Source organism: Colias philodice, chromosome 2, assembly GCF_061535455.1.
Source record: "Colias philodice isolate Cphi_HAF_F1 chromosome 2, ilColPhil1 Martin Lab GWU primary, whole genome shotgun sequence".
Classification (NCBI taxonomy): Eukaryota; Metazoa; Arthropoda; class Insecta; order Lepidoptera; family Pieridae; genus Colias; species Colias philodice.
In genome coordinates, this window is record NC_143087.1 from 13,065,941 (window position 1) to 13,084,418 (window position 18,478).

Sequence of the window (18,478 nt, forward strand, 5' to 3'; positions counted from 1 at the left end):
GCAGTGTCGAAAGTATCATTTAGCAATCGACTTTGCACCTTATGTCTTGAGATATAATGGTTGTTTTTTTTAATCCAATTTGCGTCGAGAAAAAGCCTCTATGGGTCTGAGTTTGGAACCGGTCCTCTCCCAATTATCTCTCCCTCTGGCTAATTGGCTCAAATATTGTTTTCCGACTAAACACAGTGTCATCTGAATGTACTTGATATTCAAAAGATTTTGTGAACTTTTATTATATAGAAAACTACAAAAAATTTGGAAAATCCAAAAGTGCACGCCTCATATTTTTTTTTAATAAATATTTATTAATTATTATTTTTGTTTATTTAATAACAATTAAACCACATCGAATCAGACCCTGAAAAATGAAAGGGTTCTATTCCTGAGCATACTCAAGCGTAAGAGAAAAAAAAGACTCGATTAGTAAAGTATTTCGGTCGCTATCGTGTTAACAAGAAAAAGGATCCGCACATACAGACACACGGACGTCCAAGACAGAACTTTTTTAAACTGTTTTTTAACTAGTTTAAATAACAAAAATGACATCAAAAATATCATGAACGTTAAAAATAGTGTTTTTTCTTAATATGTGTGTGTATGTATTATCTTACAAGTGCAATGTATGATACATAAAGACATTTTAAGTTTGAAAAATCAGATGTTTTGCGCGAAGTGACAGTAGTACCCACCTCAACGCTTCGCTTATGAGGCGTGCAACAGTATTGCCATGTGGTTCTTATAGTGACAGATTTTGTATAAACCTCTCCCGTTGGTTTTGTTGTAATATTTTAACAATTAAATATAATTATTATTTATTCAATATATTTTAACTTAGACCTTTTTGTTACTAGAGCTTAGAAGTGCCAAGCCTAAGCTTAAACTTAACACTAATAAAGAAAACATCATGATATTAAATTAGAAAAACAAGTAATGTGACCAGAGACTCTTTCTTTAGTCACACAGTTGACAGTTTCATTTGAATTTTTGAAATATTTCTCTTTAATGGTAGGCTCTACATTAGGATACTTTATCAATATATTTAACCCCTTACCGCATACAAAGCCATCTATGGACGACGAAGTTCATGAATTTTTTATAGGCTAACTATAAACAATATCTAAAAAAACTACCTTACATCTTAAACAGCATTTCATCGAGAATTGGAATATAATTAATTTATACAGTGTAAATATTATCCATCAGATATATTATAGATTTAGTCTAGCGCGTGCGACGGTTTGGGTGCGCGGAAAAAACCGTGATTTTCAAATTAAGATTTCAATATCAAAAAGGTGAGTAAAGCCATGAAAAAAAATATTACTTCATTCTTTAGTCTTTCTAAAATAAGGTAAAATATTTGGTTTGGTTGATTTTTTGCTTTAATCATGTTTTTTTGTACTTTTCCAAATCTGTCATATTTGGCTTCGTATGCATTCCGTCCAAAATATATTATGTCATATGTGGCTTGGTATGCATTCAAGGATACTTTCACTGATTGTTCCAGTATCGATTCCTGGACACTTTAATCTCACTGCTAGGCATGTAAATATCATATCATCATCAATAAATACAGACTCATGCTATATGCCACTGTATGATTTTTAATTAGCCGTTTCAGAGCAAATGCGAAAGTCAGGGAAAGCTCTTATTACCAAAAGACGTGGTCGTCTGTCAAAAACTTATGAACATCGGCATCTCTGGAGTCTCCTCAGTATTCCTGACTCGCCAATTGCCGCAAAAAAGCTACGAAAAACTCCTGCAAGACATCTAGATTTTCACTTTGATTCTGTACGATCTGATGGGATTAGTCATTACCCAATTTGGAAGAAGAACGCCCGTCAGATATGCCTATATTGTTCCAATTTCGTTCCTTCACGTTATGTGAAAAATATAACGTGTTTTTATGTTATAATCACAAACGTAATTGTTTTAAGCAATTTCACGAAGTATAAGTTGGCTGTGATTCTGGGTGTTATTTAGGTAGGTATCCATATAAAGTACTAACATTTCGCCGTCAGCCTCGCCCGCTTTTTCAAAGAAAACCCCGCATAGTTCCCGTTCCCGTGGGATTTCCGGGATAAAACCTATCCTATGTGTTAGGCCAAGTTACCCTCTAAATTATGTGTGCTAAATTTCATTGAAGTCGGTTCAGTAGTATTTGCGTGAAAGAGTAACAAACAAACACATTCACATACATCCATCCTCACAAACTTTCGAATTTATAATATTAGTAGGATAGGATTTATGTAAAATATATGAAGTATATCAGTTGACTTAGCATTCAGGATACAAGCCTAAGTTTAGTTTGGGGCTTAGCAACCATGTGTGTGAAATTAGTCCGGAATATATTTTTATTTAATTAATTGGTTACTTTTTTCTAATTGCATACGAAGCCATATATGACAGAAAAAATACAACAAACACTGCATACGAGTCCATATATGGCGCCGTTTCATATTTTCTATAATATAAGTAAATAATTTTTTTTCTCAATTTGATCTCATATTGTAAGGTCTAATAAACACGTTTTTGCAAAAAAATAATTTTTATTTCATCTCCTTAATAATTCATGCAATATGGGGTTAAGTCTGATCTGAATTTGAACTTCACAGTTTCACGGCGGCAAACATTATATTTTATGCTCATAAAAGTGTCACTTTACTTTGAAAAGTATTACAAGGTAATAAAAAGTTACGATCTGGAAAAAGCAGATCAATCAAGTGTGGGTATGTGAAATTCTCTATTCCATACTTTATTGATTACAGCTTCTAAGCAAACGATATTCAATTATCTGGCAATAATTGAAATTGATTAAAAAAAGTGTTTTTACTCCATTACCCCGATACATAAGAAGTAGCCATTATAAGAGTCATCAGCTCAACCACGAGCCAATAGTAAACAATTACTGATTTATTTAAACTCGCGAGGGTAAGTGACCGGTGACTCAGACGCTGCACCGAAATTGTCATATTTCGTACCCCACCTACAATCAAAAAACGACCTTAATACCTACACGTAAGATGTACAGTCATTTGTCACCATTCGTCAATTACGTCGTTAGGGAACTGGGTCGGTCTATATCGGTGCTAGCCCCCTCCCTCCCGTCTAGTACTATTTATTCCGAGCCCCCTTTTTAGCATCTCATTCAGCAATCGAAGTACTTTGTGCCGTAAAATATATAGAACTAGCTGAGTCAGAGACTATTGCTGATTTGTTAGTAAAGAACGGAGAAAAAGTAACCTTACCATAATATGACATTATTTAATCATCGAGAAATACAGCTTAAAATTGTTATTTCAACTGCAGAAGTCATTGTTTTATTATTACAAATATATATTTTTTTTAGTTTATACTCCACTTTTAAGTCAAATAGTTAAATGAACTTGGTCACATATTAATATAATGTAACCTACAATCTTATTTAATCTTAAATGATAAGCAGATGCATGATAAGAGTAAACGTTGTGGGATTCTGAGAGAACATTATAAATAACTCAATACTAAATTAACACAATATTCAAACCAACAATATTCCATACATCAACATTCAATCAACTATATTAATGTTAAAACGCAGTTTACAGTATCCTATTTCGTTCTGACACTGTTTCGTTAATTGGCCGATGCCTGACAGCCGTCTACTCGATCGAAAGCTATCGATAACATATCTCAAATACGATCCTAATTATTCCAGAAACTAATTAAAGATTGAGACAAGTAATTTTGAAGCTTTTTGAAACTCTCAATACTTCACAGATACGTTTCCTAGTTAAGGTCAAACAGCTATGTCGTTGCAAAGAGAGAGAGAACACTTAGGTAGTAAAAAAATTGTAAATCGAAGCATATTTAAATATTTAAGCTTAATTTTTTACCCTTTATGTAAATTTGTAAAGCTTTTCACGAATTAAATTAATATAATTATAGCCTCTTCGCTAATTACACAGCCAATTTCACTTAATCGTGAATATAATATTTTTATAGGTAATTGCAATAAAAATTCGATAGTGCAAACCTTACAGTAGCGCTTTAAAACATAGAGCGTGCATTGAATAGAGCTCTTGATTTTTTCAACTTGCTTGTACTAAATCAACTCATTTCCTATAATCTTTTTGACGGTTAATTTTACAGCAACAACATTATATGAAAAATATTTCTACATCAACCATTTAAAAACAAACCCAACCAAATATGTTTGGTTGGAGTATGCTCCAAGAGTCGCTGACCACTTCACACTTCATTAATGAGTTAAGCTTTACACTTCCCAGCTCTGAAGCTATAAGCAATTACCCAAGGGTGGTTATTGGGTAACAATGTCCTTCCCCGAAACATCTACCTGTTACCTGTTAGAACACCGTTACTTTTGTGGTAATATTGTGTTTTGTTTTACGATTGATTTTAATAGCTGGAATATCGAATGCATTTACTAAACTATTATTAATACTAATACTAATATTAAATGTTAGTTTGTGAGAATCAATGTATAGATTGCGCTACGTAGGTATGTGGGGCTTTTACGTAAGAACGGCTGAACGAATCTGAATTGAACGTATAAAATATGAAATAGAGGTTTATTATAGCACAAAAGTATATGGTTGATGAATGTGTTTTAGAATAAGATTTAAGTTTAAATATATTTTATGTGTACATAAGTGAAAATTTATCAAAAAATATTAAGCATCGGCACATAAAACATTAAAACTTCAGTTTCGTGTACATTTTGTCCAAATTTAATTAGGTACTGTTTTATCTGTATGTTTGGTATGTTTATCTCTACCCTGATCAATTTGGAACTTATCAAAGAAATCAAATGCATAAAGTGTGTTAATTGAATGCAACATTTTATCTTGTTTATTTGCATTTGATAAACATATCTACTAAAATTTCTCAGTAAGATAATATCACATGGCCATGAACTTATATCCTGCAGTGACATAAATATCAGTAAAAGTAAATTTTATTAATAGAATTAAAACATCAAAAACTGCAGTTCTACAAAACTCAATAAATACAAGAAACCAAATATTTCATAATATATTTGATTTTTGTATTATTTCTTGTATTAAAACGTTATAATAAAACTTTGACTTATGTTACAATTTTAAATAAAAAGCTATCTATCAGTGAAAGTCACATCATAATTATTATTGGTCCATTGATTCAGAATTTATGTCGGATAAGATACAGATGAACCAAAATCGTTACATTTTATTATTATAATTGGTTTTGTATAACACAGTATTTCATTTTGTATCAAATAATATGAAAGGATTAGAATACTGTCAGCGTTTAGCTAATATAATATGTATTCTGTGATACTGTTGAAACTACACTCAGTAGAGCAACAACGTAGAGTCACAACATGGTCACAACTCAATCACAAATCAAATTATACCATAATATATCAATATATTTACGATTCAAAATAGATCAGCAAACTCGTAAACCTTTAAATAATTACTAGAACAAACTAACGATGCAGTTAGTTGCGGGGAAGTGTCACAAAAAGTTGTATATCGGTACGAACGTGTATAACTGTCCACTTCATATACCATACTACGATATATGTAGGACTAACTAAGATAGTCTTCTCGCGAAGAAACAAATTCACTTACATAAATTACAATAAATTCAACTAAGAATAGGAAAGGAAGAAATTAAAAAATCGTTCGTTATAACCTCCTTGAAAGTACCTAAATGATGAAAATTAAGGACAGGACATGAAATCGATACTTACAAATTTATAAAGTTTAAAAATTCCTTAAATTAAATATTAGGTATATGTATATTATATATCGAGACGTTCACTTACCTATTTTTCTTTTATTTATTTACACTAGAAGATTGAAAAACATAGATGATAAAAACTACTAGGTATACTTTATTTACAGTCGAAGATATAGAAATAAATGCAGATAACTTTGTGATCGGAGTCAGTACCTACTGACAGAGACTTCAAAAAACAATTATTGGATGGATTAACCATCCACACTCCAGTATAATATTAAAATGATCCATGTCTTGCATGTCCTATATCTTGTATTTAGGAACATCCTGAATCGTATAACGTTCTAACACTTTACAATATCTAAAGCCAATCTTCATTTTAACACCTCTGCACCATATCCATTAATATCTATACCAACTATTGAACAAACTTCCAACATAAGTATCAGATCGTCTACATCTGATGTGGATCCTCGAAATAAACTTCCCGTTCTCGTCAATTATCGGCTCCTGGCACTCCATTATCACATCTGCCTGATCGTGCTTAGAACGCTTTTATTTTCAAACCTTACACGCTTTTATAAACAGGATTTTTACTTGTAGTGTATGTGAAATGGGTATTAATAGTACGTTGGATATTCCATTTTGATGAAGTTATATGTTTGAGATTGTAAACAGAAAATGTTTGTGATGAAAGAAATTAAAAAGTATACTGACTTTGAAAATTATTTCACCAGAAGTAAACTGGATTACCTACTTTTGAGTACATTGTTTTTATCAAAATTTAAACCTGCGGGAGTCCTGAACGAGTGGCTCAATTTAAATACTAATAATATTTTAAGCTCGCGTACCATTATACTTACGTTCAGGGCAATATTTTTGATATAATCATATTTATACAATATAATAAGAATTTAATCTTTGTTACAAAATGTTTGTTGTTAAAACTAATAACTAAATAATACGTACACAGTACAATGTCCATCCAATTTCGCATAATAGCTAGGTTCTTCGTTACTATAATCATTGTATTCATGTAACAACCTATTGAACTTTTATATGAACAAGCCAATTATTGCTATATGTTTCTCTTTATTTTTCTTTATAGAGCTCTATATTTTATGTTTAATATTCTTTATAGTAATTATTGTTGTAATGAATAAATGAAATTATTTGTAAAAAGAAAAAGAGACGAAATAGGAAGCTTCAGGAAATAGAGCTTTTTGTATCTACTCTCATGAAAAGTATTTCAAAGTTTTTAATTGCAGATCAATTCAAGAATACCAATGTTTTTGTAAGATTTATTTTAATATATATCATTATGCACTTACGTAAAAATAAGTATATTAGAGGTAATATTGTATGTAACTGAAATGTTCAATAATAATTCGAATCAGTATTTTTCAAGTTCACGCTATCAAACGCACAATAAACAATTGACTATATTAAACTAGGATTAAAACAAACCAGGTTTATGGTTCCTGTGCTTCTTGCCTCTCCCATCAGCACAGCTAGCTATCAACAGTAGAACGAGGAACCGCCACATCCTACATCACTTAACTATTTCAAATTATATTAAAAACACGTATTTCACATCGTCCAGTCCACACATACACTGTAAAATCACATTACCTATAAAAGAGATAAATTAAACTATGGTTTAATTCATTGGATTAAGTTTAACACAAGTTTTCGTAAATAAAATGCACATCGGTTTTAACAACGCGCGATAAACCGACCTCCACGACGAATACGGGCTAACTAAAGCTCTGTCTACTATTTACGAAGTAAAAGCTCTGAAAAGCTCACGCTTCATCCCTTTCATAAAAAGTATTCAAAAGTGCAAGTACAGTATCGAAAAATTGATATTATTTTTGGCAAATTTATGTTTTAATTGTATGTTAAAATAATGAAATTAATATTTACAAAATAAATCTGAAAGCTCTGTGTAACGACTGACGAAGCTCTCCATAGATACTGCTTTCCGAATCGGTGGTAAATGTTAAAATACTATCTATGTAATGACGATTCGAAAGTGCTACTAAATAGTAGTCTAATTGAATAAATGAATGTTTGAGTTTGAGTTTGAGTTTGAAGCTTTCTTCGTCCTCTATAATATGCACACCTCTTAGTAGTTTCAGTACTATCACATAGATGGCGCTGTGGCCAAAAATGAATAAATCCAATTTTCAAGATTTAGATTTGTAACCATATTTATTAAGAATTGATTATTTTAAAAATATCCGTGTAATGATTTTCCAATTCAGAACTGATTTTTTTTTATAAATTTGAATACAGTATCACCTGTATTTTAGCGGGAGTTAAACAGTTATAGTAGTTATAGGACAATTCACTAGATGGCGCTATTCACAAATATGTTCATTATAAGTGATTGCAAATGTATTGTATTAGATATATCCAACAATTATAATATTCATCAGAGGATAGGGATAAAGGGTTTTTATAATAATACAACAAAATACGAACAATAAGCCAAAAATGTTTAATGTCATAATAAATTTACACTGCATTAACACCAAAATACGATGACGCGGCGCGCCCACTAAACGAGTCTAAAAAAAGTCCACTAAAATTATTATTACATACAATCGGATAGATTTATCAGATTATTATCAGCGCGATAATATACAAGTACTATTTAAAGGTACGAACATACGCGTCAACATCTCATAAACTTTAGGACACACTTATCTATATTAAAATTAAATTTATACATACAATTCTTCTATTCTATGATTATGAGTCATGATTATGTTTATATTGTTATGCAAAATATTAGGAAACGTATAAAACTTTCCGATCTTATAAATAGTTTATTGTTTGAACTGAGCGGGATCGCGGTCTTCTTGCTTTTAACTTGAACACACCATTCGTAACACTTCATCATAACCGTTCTGAAAACCATCAATGTCATTTCTACTTGATCTCTCCTCATTAATTTGAAATTACTGTTACGAAAGGAAAATAACAATATTGTTATTTTATTCTTGAAATAGGTTAATTGAAAGACCCAGATACGTAATCATATAAGTCAAACAAAAAACTTGTTCATAATTCATATTGGTAACACATTATGCTGAAAGTTAGGTTTTCAAACGTTCTTCAAACTCTTAATTTAAAAATTCTTCATTCCATTACCAATTTCTTCTGTTGCTATAATCAATCTATCTAAGAATATCGATCTGACGAAGAACGCCAGTTGAAATAATGTTGCCAGTTTACTCCTTGCAGATTTAGATTGATTGATTAGCTGTGCTCTTTACCATAACTTGACCGCGATCCACCATTTTTATCAATTATTATCGCCATAGATATCCCTTAGCAGGTATCGTGGGTCAAATTTGACCCAGAAGCGAACATTTTCGGTTATAATTCTTTTAATATTTATGCAACGACTGTGCGCTTCTACGTATTCTCAGTGCTTCACTAGCTGCGGTGGGGGGTGGAAGTGCAGCGCTGGGACTATCTTAGGAGCGGAGGTAAGTAGCTGTCTGGGTCACGTTTGACCCACGACACCAAATATGTAACTTTTTTCACTGGGTGTAATTACGTACTTTTTTGTTTTAGTGTTTATTTGTACTACAATGGAGGCTTTTTGAACGATAGACAAATCGAGGAGTTGATATAGACGACTTAAGTGATGATTTGGAATCGGAAAATGAAAGGACACCAAATATAACCCAACTTTGTGACGACGAAATCATCGATGACGATCGAGACAGTCCCTAACCTGTTAGTTGCTCAGAAGACAGTATTTTGGAGTAAGTTCTGACGACAGTGAAAAAAAAAAGAGGAGAATACGAGAATAAGAGAAAATACGAGAGATGAGAGCAAAGAAGATGAGGATGATGGTTGATGGTAGAAGTCATTTTGGTTTTGGTTGTCATTTTTTTTATTTTATGCTGATCTCAGAAGTAATATATTTTTTTGTTATTATAAAGATATGAGAAGTGCCATAAATATCTTTTAGTTAAATTTTTTCTTACATTTCTATTTTTTTTTATGTTTTAAGTTCACACTAACCAAAAAGTGCCAAAAAATAAGGTTAGTTACAAATGCGTGTAAAACATAATATTTTTTTATATATTCTAAAATGAAACAAAGTTAATTTTGTAAAAAAATATTTGTTTATTTCATGACTAACCATATTTTATACAAATTATAAAAAAATCAACGTTCTACAACAGATTGTTTGGTATGGGTAAAATTTGACCCACGATACCGGTAGTGTTGCCAAAAAAGGCGATACCAGCTAAGGGATATGTCTCAAGCAGGTGGGTGGCGCATCACACAAATCATTTGGTATCCACGTATATTCACATTCGAAATAACACTCTGTACACGACGCCACAAGATTTATTTTAGGTTGGATCATGAAGGACTGTTATGGTATTTCCTTAATAGTTATCCTTTTAACAGAACTAACATCTTAAAGTATACTACAGTTTATTAAAGATTTTGATGTTACTGACTTTAATAGCTGTCTTATTTAGGCTCAATAGTTACTCGATTAGTTATAAATAGTATTAGAGTCACTTGAAATATTCTTACCAAATACATTAGAAAATCTTGTAAGTCCATAATCCACACGCATATTCGCAGAAACATCATAACATTCCACATACCAACAGATATGATTAAGTAGAAAATATAAGAGCATACGTCATACGACACTATCATATAAATCTCATATACAATTGATGTAAAAACATCAGTATAAGGATACCCACCTGACACGCTGCGTGCACACAAGAATACATAGACCCTAGTTAGGAATATGACTAAAAACTTAGTGACGTAACAATAAGACGATCCAGGCAATACGATTCTCTACTGAAAGGGCCAAAGACCAAGACAGTAAGTAAATAATATTTACTAGTGAACCAAGTCCTGTGTGTGAACTTTGTGGTTATGGTTCCTAGCTGATGAATTTCCTATGGGTAGTCATTATAGTTGCGCCACTAAAACTGTTTCACAGTTTGAAATTAAAGACTGAAATATTTTAAAGATATGTTTACTCACGCTCTTTTGAACGGTTATTTTAATTTTAAAGTCCTTAATTTCAAAATGTGTAAAACATCCCATTTTAAATATGAAATTACAATCTTTCAATTCTAAAATTATCGTTTTACTTATCCAGATTAAAAATGTAAAAAGATAAGATTGCATTTAATATAAATCGAATCGATTATTATTGCTATAACTGGTCCTGTTTATGATATTTAGTTCTGAATATCACGTAATTTTACTCTTTCTAGCACAGCGATTAAAATCGTGGTCTTTTTATTCATGATCACTTCTTTCTTTCACGACGAATTCATCGTGTATTTACTTGTAATGAAATATAGATGGCGCTGAAATCAAATCCCAACGATTTTAATTGCGGCGCTAGAATTTAAAAATGTTTAAATTTGTATTTTAGATATGTGTATGTGTGTGTGCGTGTAGCGTGTGTGGAACTGCCTTGCTCATCGGCCGGTGAGAGTATTGTCATATTTTATTACTAAGTCTTTTTATCAGTAAATGCAATTTTCAATAATGAAAGTTCAAAACATAAAAATCCAATCGATGATGATATCTTTGTATTAACAAAGTAACCGAATTATTAAAGTTGATAAAAAATTACATGGTAAAGTTTTAATGGAAGTAGATGGCGATGAATTAAGAAAACAAAATAATTGGGGCTTTTTACGATTATAATTTCGAATAATTGCCAGTGTGGGTTATTAAACCTACACGTGTAATTGTAAGAAAATTAAACTAACAATATACGATTATACAAATTGATTGAATTAAAGGACACAAATTAACGAACCCATAACAACAATCGATTTAAAATTAAAGCTGTTAATTTATTTAAACTAAACAAAAAATAAGTGACCAATAAACTAACACAAAAAGTACACACATTTTAAACACAATTTAGACATCATTTTTATTGCCATACATTGAATTATTTAACACTTTACCTCAAACAAAAACACAAAATTACAAAACGGAACATCCTGTATAGTGTATGTATGTCACATAAATATTCATTCACAAACAAAGACACAAAACGAAACATCCTGTATACTGTAGAGTGTAAAACAGCACAATAATTTAGACATCATTCTTTATTGCCATACATTAAATTATTTAACGCTTTACCTCAAACAAAAACACAAAATTACAAAACGAAACATCCTGTATAGTGTATGTCACATAAATATTTATTCACATAGACACAAAACGAAACATCCTGTATACTGTAGACAAAAGACGTAGCTGACTTACTCCCCGGCGTGGGAGCTGGGAGCGGTCGGGGGCCGGTACGGCGCCCCCTCCCCGCGGGCCCGACCGGGCCGCCTCAGACGAACCACTCGTCCTTGTGCGGGGCGCCCGCGCCGCTCAGCGCAGCGCCCGCGCCCGCAGGCGGCCCGGGCGCGCCGCCCTGTACCTGCACCCCAGCCCTGCTCCTTAGTCATCACATTATCTATACTAATACTAGCGATCCGCCCCGGCTTCACCCGTGGTACCTACATGTTTAAACTATCCTATCTCTCAAGTTGGATCGAACTGCACATGGTGTGCGAATTTTATTATAATCGGTTAAGTGGTTTAGGAGTCCATTGAGGACAAACATTGTGACACGAGAATTTTATATACATATAAGATTAATAGATTAAGAGAAGATTATAAAGCCGAAGAGATTGTTTGTTTGTTTGAACGCTCTAATCTCGGGAACTATTGGTCCGATTTGAAAAATTCTTTCGGTGTTAGATAGCCCATATATTGAGGAAAGCTTTAGGCTCTATATCATCACGCTAAGACTAACAGGAGCGGAGCAATGCGTGTGAAACCGCGGGAAACAGCTAGTATTATATGTGCACACAAAAAAGATCATTATTATCGTTGTCTTTAATTAATATTTTCTAAGCGTTATTCAAATAGCTGTAACCCGCCTGTTCGTCCGTTTGGTAAAAGAAATTTCTAAGTAGGTAAATGAGATATTTCATGGTAAGAATCATATATTATGTATATTACTTTTTAGCCTTCAGACAAAAAAATAAAATACTTTCGTGCGCATCACGACGTGAAAGAAAGACAAACAAACAAACACACTTTCACATTAGTAATATTAAGTAATTATGTAAGAATTTCCACACGTTAGTATGAAAATTTGTAATGTAATTGTGTAAGTCAGTCAGTATGTAAGTTTGCACAGCTGCAGCTCGTCATCGGGTGTACAGTAATGTGCACCTACCCGCGCGGGCCCGCAGGGTGCGCCCAGTTTCCCGGCAGCCGCGTGGCGCTGCCCGGCGAGCAGGGCGCCGCGCCCTTCCCGCCGGCACCGTTGCTGCTCGCCATTTGATCTACTGCAATAAGAAATTAAGTCTTTAGTTAAAACAATAATCAACAAAAACAACTGCAGAATACCATAAATATCACCTACGTCGCAAAAAATTCAAAATTATATCTCATTCCAGAGAAAAAATATTATCTTTTTTACATACACATAAATGATAAGAGTAAGGTAGAACAATATTTGCCGAAGAAGCTGGTAATAAATAAATATATCTTACAATGTAAATGTGTGCGTCGGTTCGGTGCTCTCCGTCGGCAGTAGCAGCAGAGCACCGCCACCACGAGCAGCAGCACCAGCGCCGCGGCGCCGGCGGCCGCCGCCACCCACGCCTCGCCGGCGCTGCCGCCGCCGCTCTCTGGAATAAATACCACCATATTATAGAAAATACCCTATAAAGTGATCGAACTAATAGGACCATCTTCATGTGTCATCACATCAGCCTATTCCCGTCCACTGCTGAACGTAGGCCTCTCCCAGATCTCGCCACTTTTCCCTTTCTTCTGCATATCGCATCCACCCAATGCCACCAAATCTTCATGTGTAAAACATTTGAAAAATATGATTTACTGAGTAATCCATTGACTCCAACATCAAATTGTTCGTAAACGTTTACAAAAAAAATTGCTAAAATATCAAAAATGGCGCTCCGTCTTACAACCGACCTGCACAAATTGTAGTACTTTCATCTCACTAAATGGAAAAAACTCAGAAGGTATCATAAATTTTTAAACTTGTTAATATTCGCACATTCGCTAGAGCTGCGTATTGTGAGGCTGCTCGTTCCGTGTAGACCCGCAAAAGCCTTCTGTTAAAATTGTATGACTGACTCTATCTCATACTAACCCGGACACAGCGTAGCCGTGTCCTCATCCGAGCCGTCCGCACAGTGGTCCACTCCATCGCACGTGAGGTCCGCACTCACGCAGAACTCGCGCTGCTTGCACCGGAACTCCTTGCAGCCGTGCTCTGGAAGGAATACTGGATATGAGATTTAGATTTATCTGAATTTAACTTCGTATAGCGTTCGAATAGGTTTTGGGTTATTAAAACTGTTTAAGTAAGTTTGTTCTATATAGAATTAGACACATTTATTAAAATATATTTTCTTGTTGACACAAATATAACGGTTCCATATTCTTAATATTTTGAAAAAGTTTATGAATAAGAAAAGTTTTACCATGGGAAAAAAATACTCAGCATGTTTCATTTCGTTTAAACCTCAGCGTATTTATTAAAATCACGCGCTGGCTTAACGCATGGACAGTTCTGCCAGAAGTTTTAAAAGCAAAATTCAGTATGAAATACAAAAAGCGGCGATGAAATCAAAAACCATCGGCGCATAAAGTTAATACAATGGATGCGTCGCGATCCATCAATCGATTTGCGAAACATTAAAATCAATATGTCGTCAGGCTGAAGCCTCGCGCCAAAAACAAAAGTCAATCAAATTTGCGTGAAAAAACCACTCGAAACTCAGTTCGGCTAGTTAAATGTATGAAAGTTATTTCCCCTATAAATATGTAATAGTGTATACTCGTAGCTTTGAGCCAATTTAACGAAAAATTCACAGGTTTATAGCTTGATTGAAGTTTTAAGCGCCGTAAAATGTTTTTGCATTTTATAATGTAGTTTGAGCTTGTTCATTATTTTATGTAGCGAATTTAATAAAATAGCATAAACAGGTAAAATCAAAACAGAACAACATAATATGTTAAGTGCTGAGGTATAAAATGCTATTGTTGGTGGATTAAAAGAAATAACAACCCTCTCGTTGCGGTCAGGTGAAGTAAGGTCCCCTTTGAAAAGCGTTTGATGTCAACACTTTGGGATTTGGGGGAAAATGCAGACGTCAGGGGATTCTTTAGAATTTTTTATTCACGTCGGTGTACGTCTACGCATCACAAATATAATGGCCTTAGACAAAACAAAAGTTATTATAACCAAGCCAAACTTTTGTAAGCGGTTATTTTTTAAGAATACTTACTCACTGTAAAATTTTCGAAACGTCGGAATAAAATATGATATAACGAATAAATCGCGATATAATTCCATAATCGGTCTTTAATTGCTAACTTTATACCTAGTATACTAGGTATATACAGTAGAATCCGTTTATTATGACTCCGCCTATATTGACCAACCGGTTATTATGACGTAATTGCACTACGAAGTTTGGTTTTCATATAAAATTCTTTATAAAAAGTCGGATATATTGACTTCCCTTACAGTGACATGCCGCTTATTATGACCCATTTTTAATAAATTATGTCTGGTTATAATGACCGGCATGATTCTTTACACGGAAATGTGGGAAGATTATGTTGTCATTGATAGCGATCTCCTCACATCCGAAGAACCCACCGATGAAAATATCGTACAGAACATTAGTGCTAAGGAACAACTGGAAAGTGATGGGGAAGAGGAAGTCGAGGAATCACCATTACCTACCGCAGAAGAGGCATTAAAAGCTGCAGAATTATTATCACGATTTGTTCACAGCAATATTGAAAATGATAATTTGACCAAAGCTATGTCTTCTATACACAATAGTATTAGAGACTGTTTTTGAAAAGCAGACAAAAATTACAGTGTACTTACAGTAAAAAAATACACTTGTATGTGTTATTATAATAATCTGCTGATTACGTGCAATTTTGATTTTGATTTAATATGTACGTATACATATGCAAGTATACTATGTTTCTGTATTAAAATATGTACTTAAATACATACATATTTACATAAAAAAGATTTTTCATTTCACATAACGCTTTGTATGACGTCCGCTTATTATGACGTGTTTGTCGATTCCCTTCGATGTCATTATAAACGGATTCCACTGTAATTGTTAATTATGAGGTTTCTCAGATTGAGATATACAATATATGGAGACGACACCGCCTACATCACTAATTATGTTCCGCTCAACATACGCCATATTATGGCGTAACTGCACGCTCATTTTTTATTTGTTTTAAAGTGAAACGCATCAAATATGCCTTCGTGTGTGTTACGATATTGCACAAATAATACAAATAATACGGAAAAGTGCAAAGGAATAACTTTCATCGGTAAGTACCTAACTAGATAATAATTTTTAAAACTTAGTTAGAGCAAAAAAATGGCGCACAGATTTTGTTCGTGGTGTCTCCTCCATACGTATAGTAATATTATCTCAATGGTTTCTCACTTATTTTTCAAAACTAAAACATAATAATATATCACTACATACCTAGCCCGTATTATAATCCTGCAATGTTGATAAATTAACCAGTTTAACACTTTCATAATAACAATGCATCCCATTTCTTCCCTATTATCTTCTTACGGTTTCCAATCTTCTATCTCCTATCTTACCTAACCTCTTCCAAAAAACCATAAAGAAGTAATGTAGCAAATACACCACAAACAAAATTGTTAGCAACAATAAAAAGAGACAAAACTCTAGCAGATACTAAAACACTAAAAATAAACCAAGTTTGCTGATTGCGGTCTACCAAGCTCTGTATACAACTACGTCTTAATGGACAAAGTTACTTAAAGCGTCACATACAGTCCATTACCGCGGGTTGTTGTGGCTTATAACTCGGCGTCGGTTCAACTTTGCTCGTTAAAAATTCGTAATTGATTTTTTAAAACTCCCGCATGCTGCAACGGTTCTATTCAAATCTACATACTTTGCGGATTTTAAATGCAGTTTTACTTCACACGAACTATCGTAAGATCAGTGACTTCCTGCTTTTTTATGTCAATGTTAATGATCATCATAATATTATCTATATGAAATAGTGATTTGTTTACTACATTAATTTGACAAAAAACATAAGCTTCTTTTATATTAATATTTTTAGCATGTATCCATTGAACAGATTTTTCAGAACAGCACATGAAATAAAGGTGTCCTTCAAGGGTACGTCTTTGGTCACTATCTAAATAATATCGATAACAAAGCCAATTTATTTTTCAATTATAATAAGCAAACGTTTTTGCGCCGTTAGATTGTAATTTTAATTAAAAAAGAAGACCCATATTATACATAAAACCCCTATTGACCAGTGACGTGAAACAACAAGGGTGGAGGGTATGGAATATTAAATTGATTTCGGGAGCCGTGTTTTTGAGGTTATATTAAAAGAACCTTTGTATGTTTACGAATATTATTTTTCATTGTTGAAGTCTTTTTATAAAGACTATTAATGTTAATGATGGACCAAATGTTGAATAGAGCTTTTTTTAACAAAAATCTGTAATAATTATACTGTAATTGTCACATTTTCAATGTTTTATTATTTTGAATTACATTTGAAAATGCATATTAAATAATATACTATAAAGATATTCATTGATTTATTTTTCCAGATGTTTTGAATACTTAACAGTTAGCTTGGACATGTTTCAAAAGCATTATGATTTATATTACTTACTCGCGCAAAATCAAATGCCAGAAAATATACCCTTTTATTAGATAACTAGCTGGTGCGTTGTGCGCGGGCTGCAAGCAGCCCGCGAGCCCCTTTTGCCCCTGGGTTGAAGTCATAGGGGTAGTCATTTGAAAATGCATCAAAATCCCCCGTCAATTTGTTATTATTTGCCAACAGCGATTCCACAGTCAATTGGAAGTGCTTATAAATTCCCAATTCAAATATTTTCTATTTTGAAATGCTGTCGACCTTCGAGGGTGCGTGGTGCACGGGCTGCAAGCAGCCCGCGAGCCTCTTTTGCCTCTGGGTTGAAGCAATAGGGCAGTCATTTGAAAATGCATTCGAATTTCCTGTCCATTTGTTACATCTGCTAACAGCGATTCTACAGTCAGTCGGTAATGCTTATAAATTCTCCATTCAAGTATTTTCCACTTTGGGAGGCTGCCCACCTTCGAGGGTGCGTGGTGCGCGGGCTGCAAGCAGCCCGCGAAGCATCCCAGGGAAGAAATCTTCAGTCAGTTGAAAATGCATAAAAATTCCCCGTCAATTTGTTAATATCTGCTAACAGCGATTCCACAGTCTATTGGAAGTGCTTATAAATTTCCTATTCAAATATTTTCTATTCCGGGGGGCTGTATACCTTCGAGGGTGCGTGGTGCGCGAGCTGCAAGCAGCTCGCGGCTCATCCCAGGACAGAAATCTTCAGTCATTTGAAAATGCATTTGAATTTCCTGTCCATTTGTTACATCTGCTAACAGCGATTCTACAGTCAATCGAAACTGTTTATAAATTACTTATTCAAATATTGGTTAAATTATTGAAACGTGATCCCCGAATTTCATCATTTTGAGGTGTCTAATCGATAGCGGGCAGTGACTTTTCATAATAAACTGTTAAAGAGTTTACAGTGCCACAAACTTATCTGACCCGGTGGCAAAAACTGGAACTACGTGCCGCCATTTTG

At 33.6% G+C, this 18,478-nt stretch overlaps 2 protein-coding genes across 7 annotated transcripts in view; both read right to left on the bottom strand.

The window, feature by feature from the left end:
- Positions 1-7,462, bottom strand: part of wb (wing blister) — a 140,556-nt gene extending 133,094 nt beyond the window's left edge. Inside the window, exons 1-2 of the mRNA XM_089709468.1 lie at positions 7,434-7,462; positions 7,192-7,356 (exon numbers count right to left, since the gene is read on the bottom strand). Coding sequence (XP_089565594.1) covers positions 7,192-7,270 — 79 coding nt within the window. The 5' untranslated portion in view covers positions 7,271-7,356; positions 7,434-7,462. The remainder of the gene's footprint in view (positions 1-7,191; positions 7,357-7,433) is intronic.
- Positions 7,463-10,856: 3,394 nt separating this feature from the next.
- Positions 10,857-18,478, bottom strand: part of loaf (low-density lipoprotein receptor domain containing lost and found) — a 94,346-nt gene continuing 86,724 nt past the window's right edge. Inside the window, exons 4-8 of one of the 6 annotated variants that reach the window (XR_016317451.1) lie at positions 13,937-14,071; positions 13,311-13,448; positions 12,992-13,103; positions 11,896-12,197; positions 10,857-11,714 (exon numbers count right to left, since the gene is read on the bottom strand). Coding sequence is in view for 5 of the 6 variants with exons in the window: in XM_089709584.1 (XP_089565710.1) it covers positions 12,095-12,197; positions 12,992-13,103; positions 13,311-13,448; positions 13,937-14,071 (488 nt within the window). In the remaining variant the exon portion in view is untranslated. Of the gene's footprint in view, positions 12,198-12,939; positions 13,104-13,310; positions 13,449-13,936; positions 14,072-18,478 lie in introns of those variants that run through there. The other 5 variants (XM_089709605.1, XM_089709591.1, XM_089709598.1 and 2 more) reach the window with 5 other exon arrangements.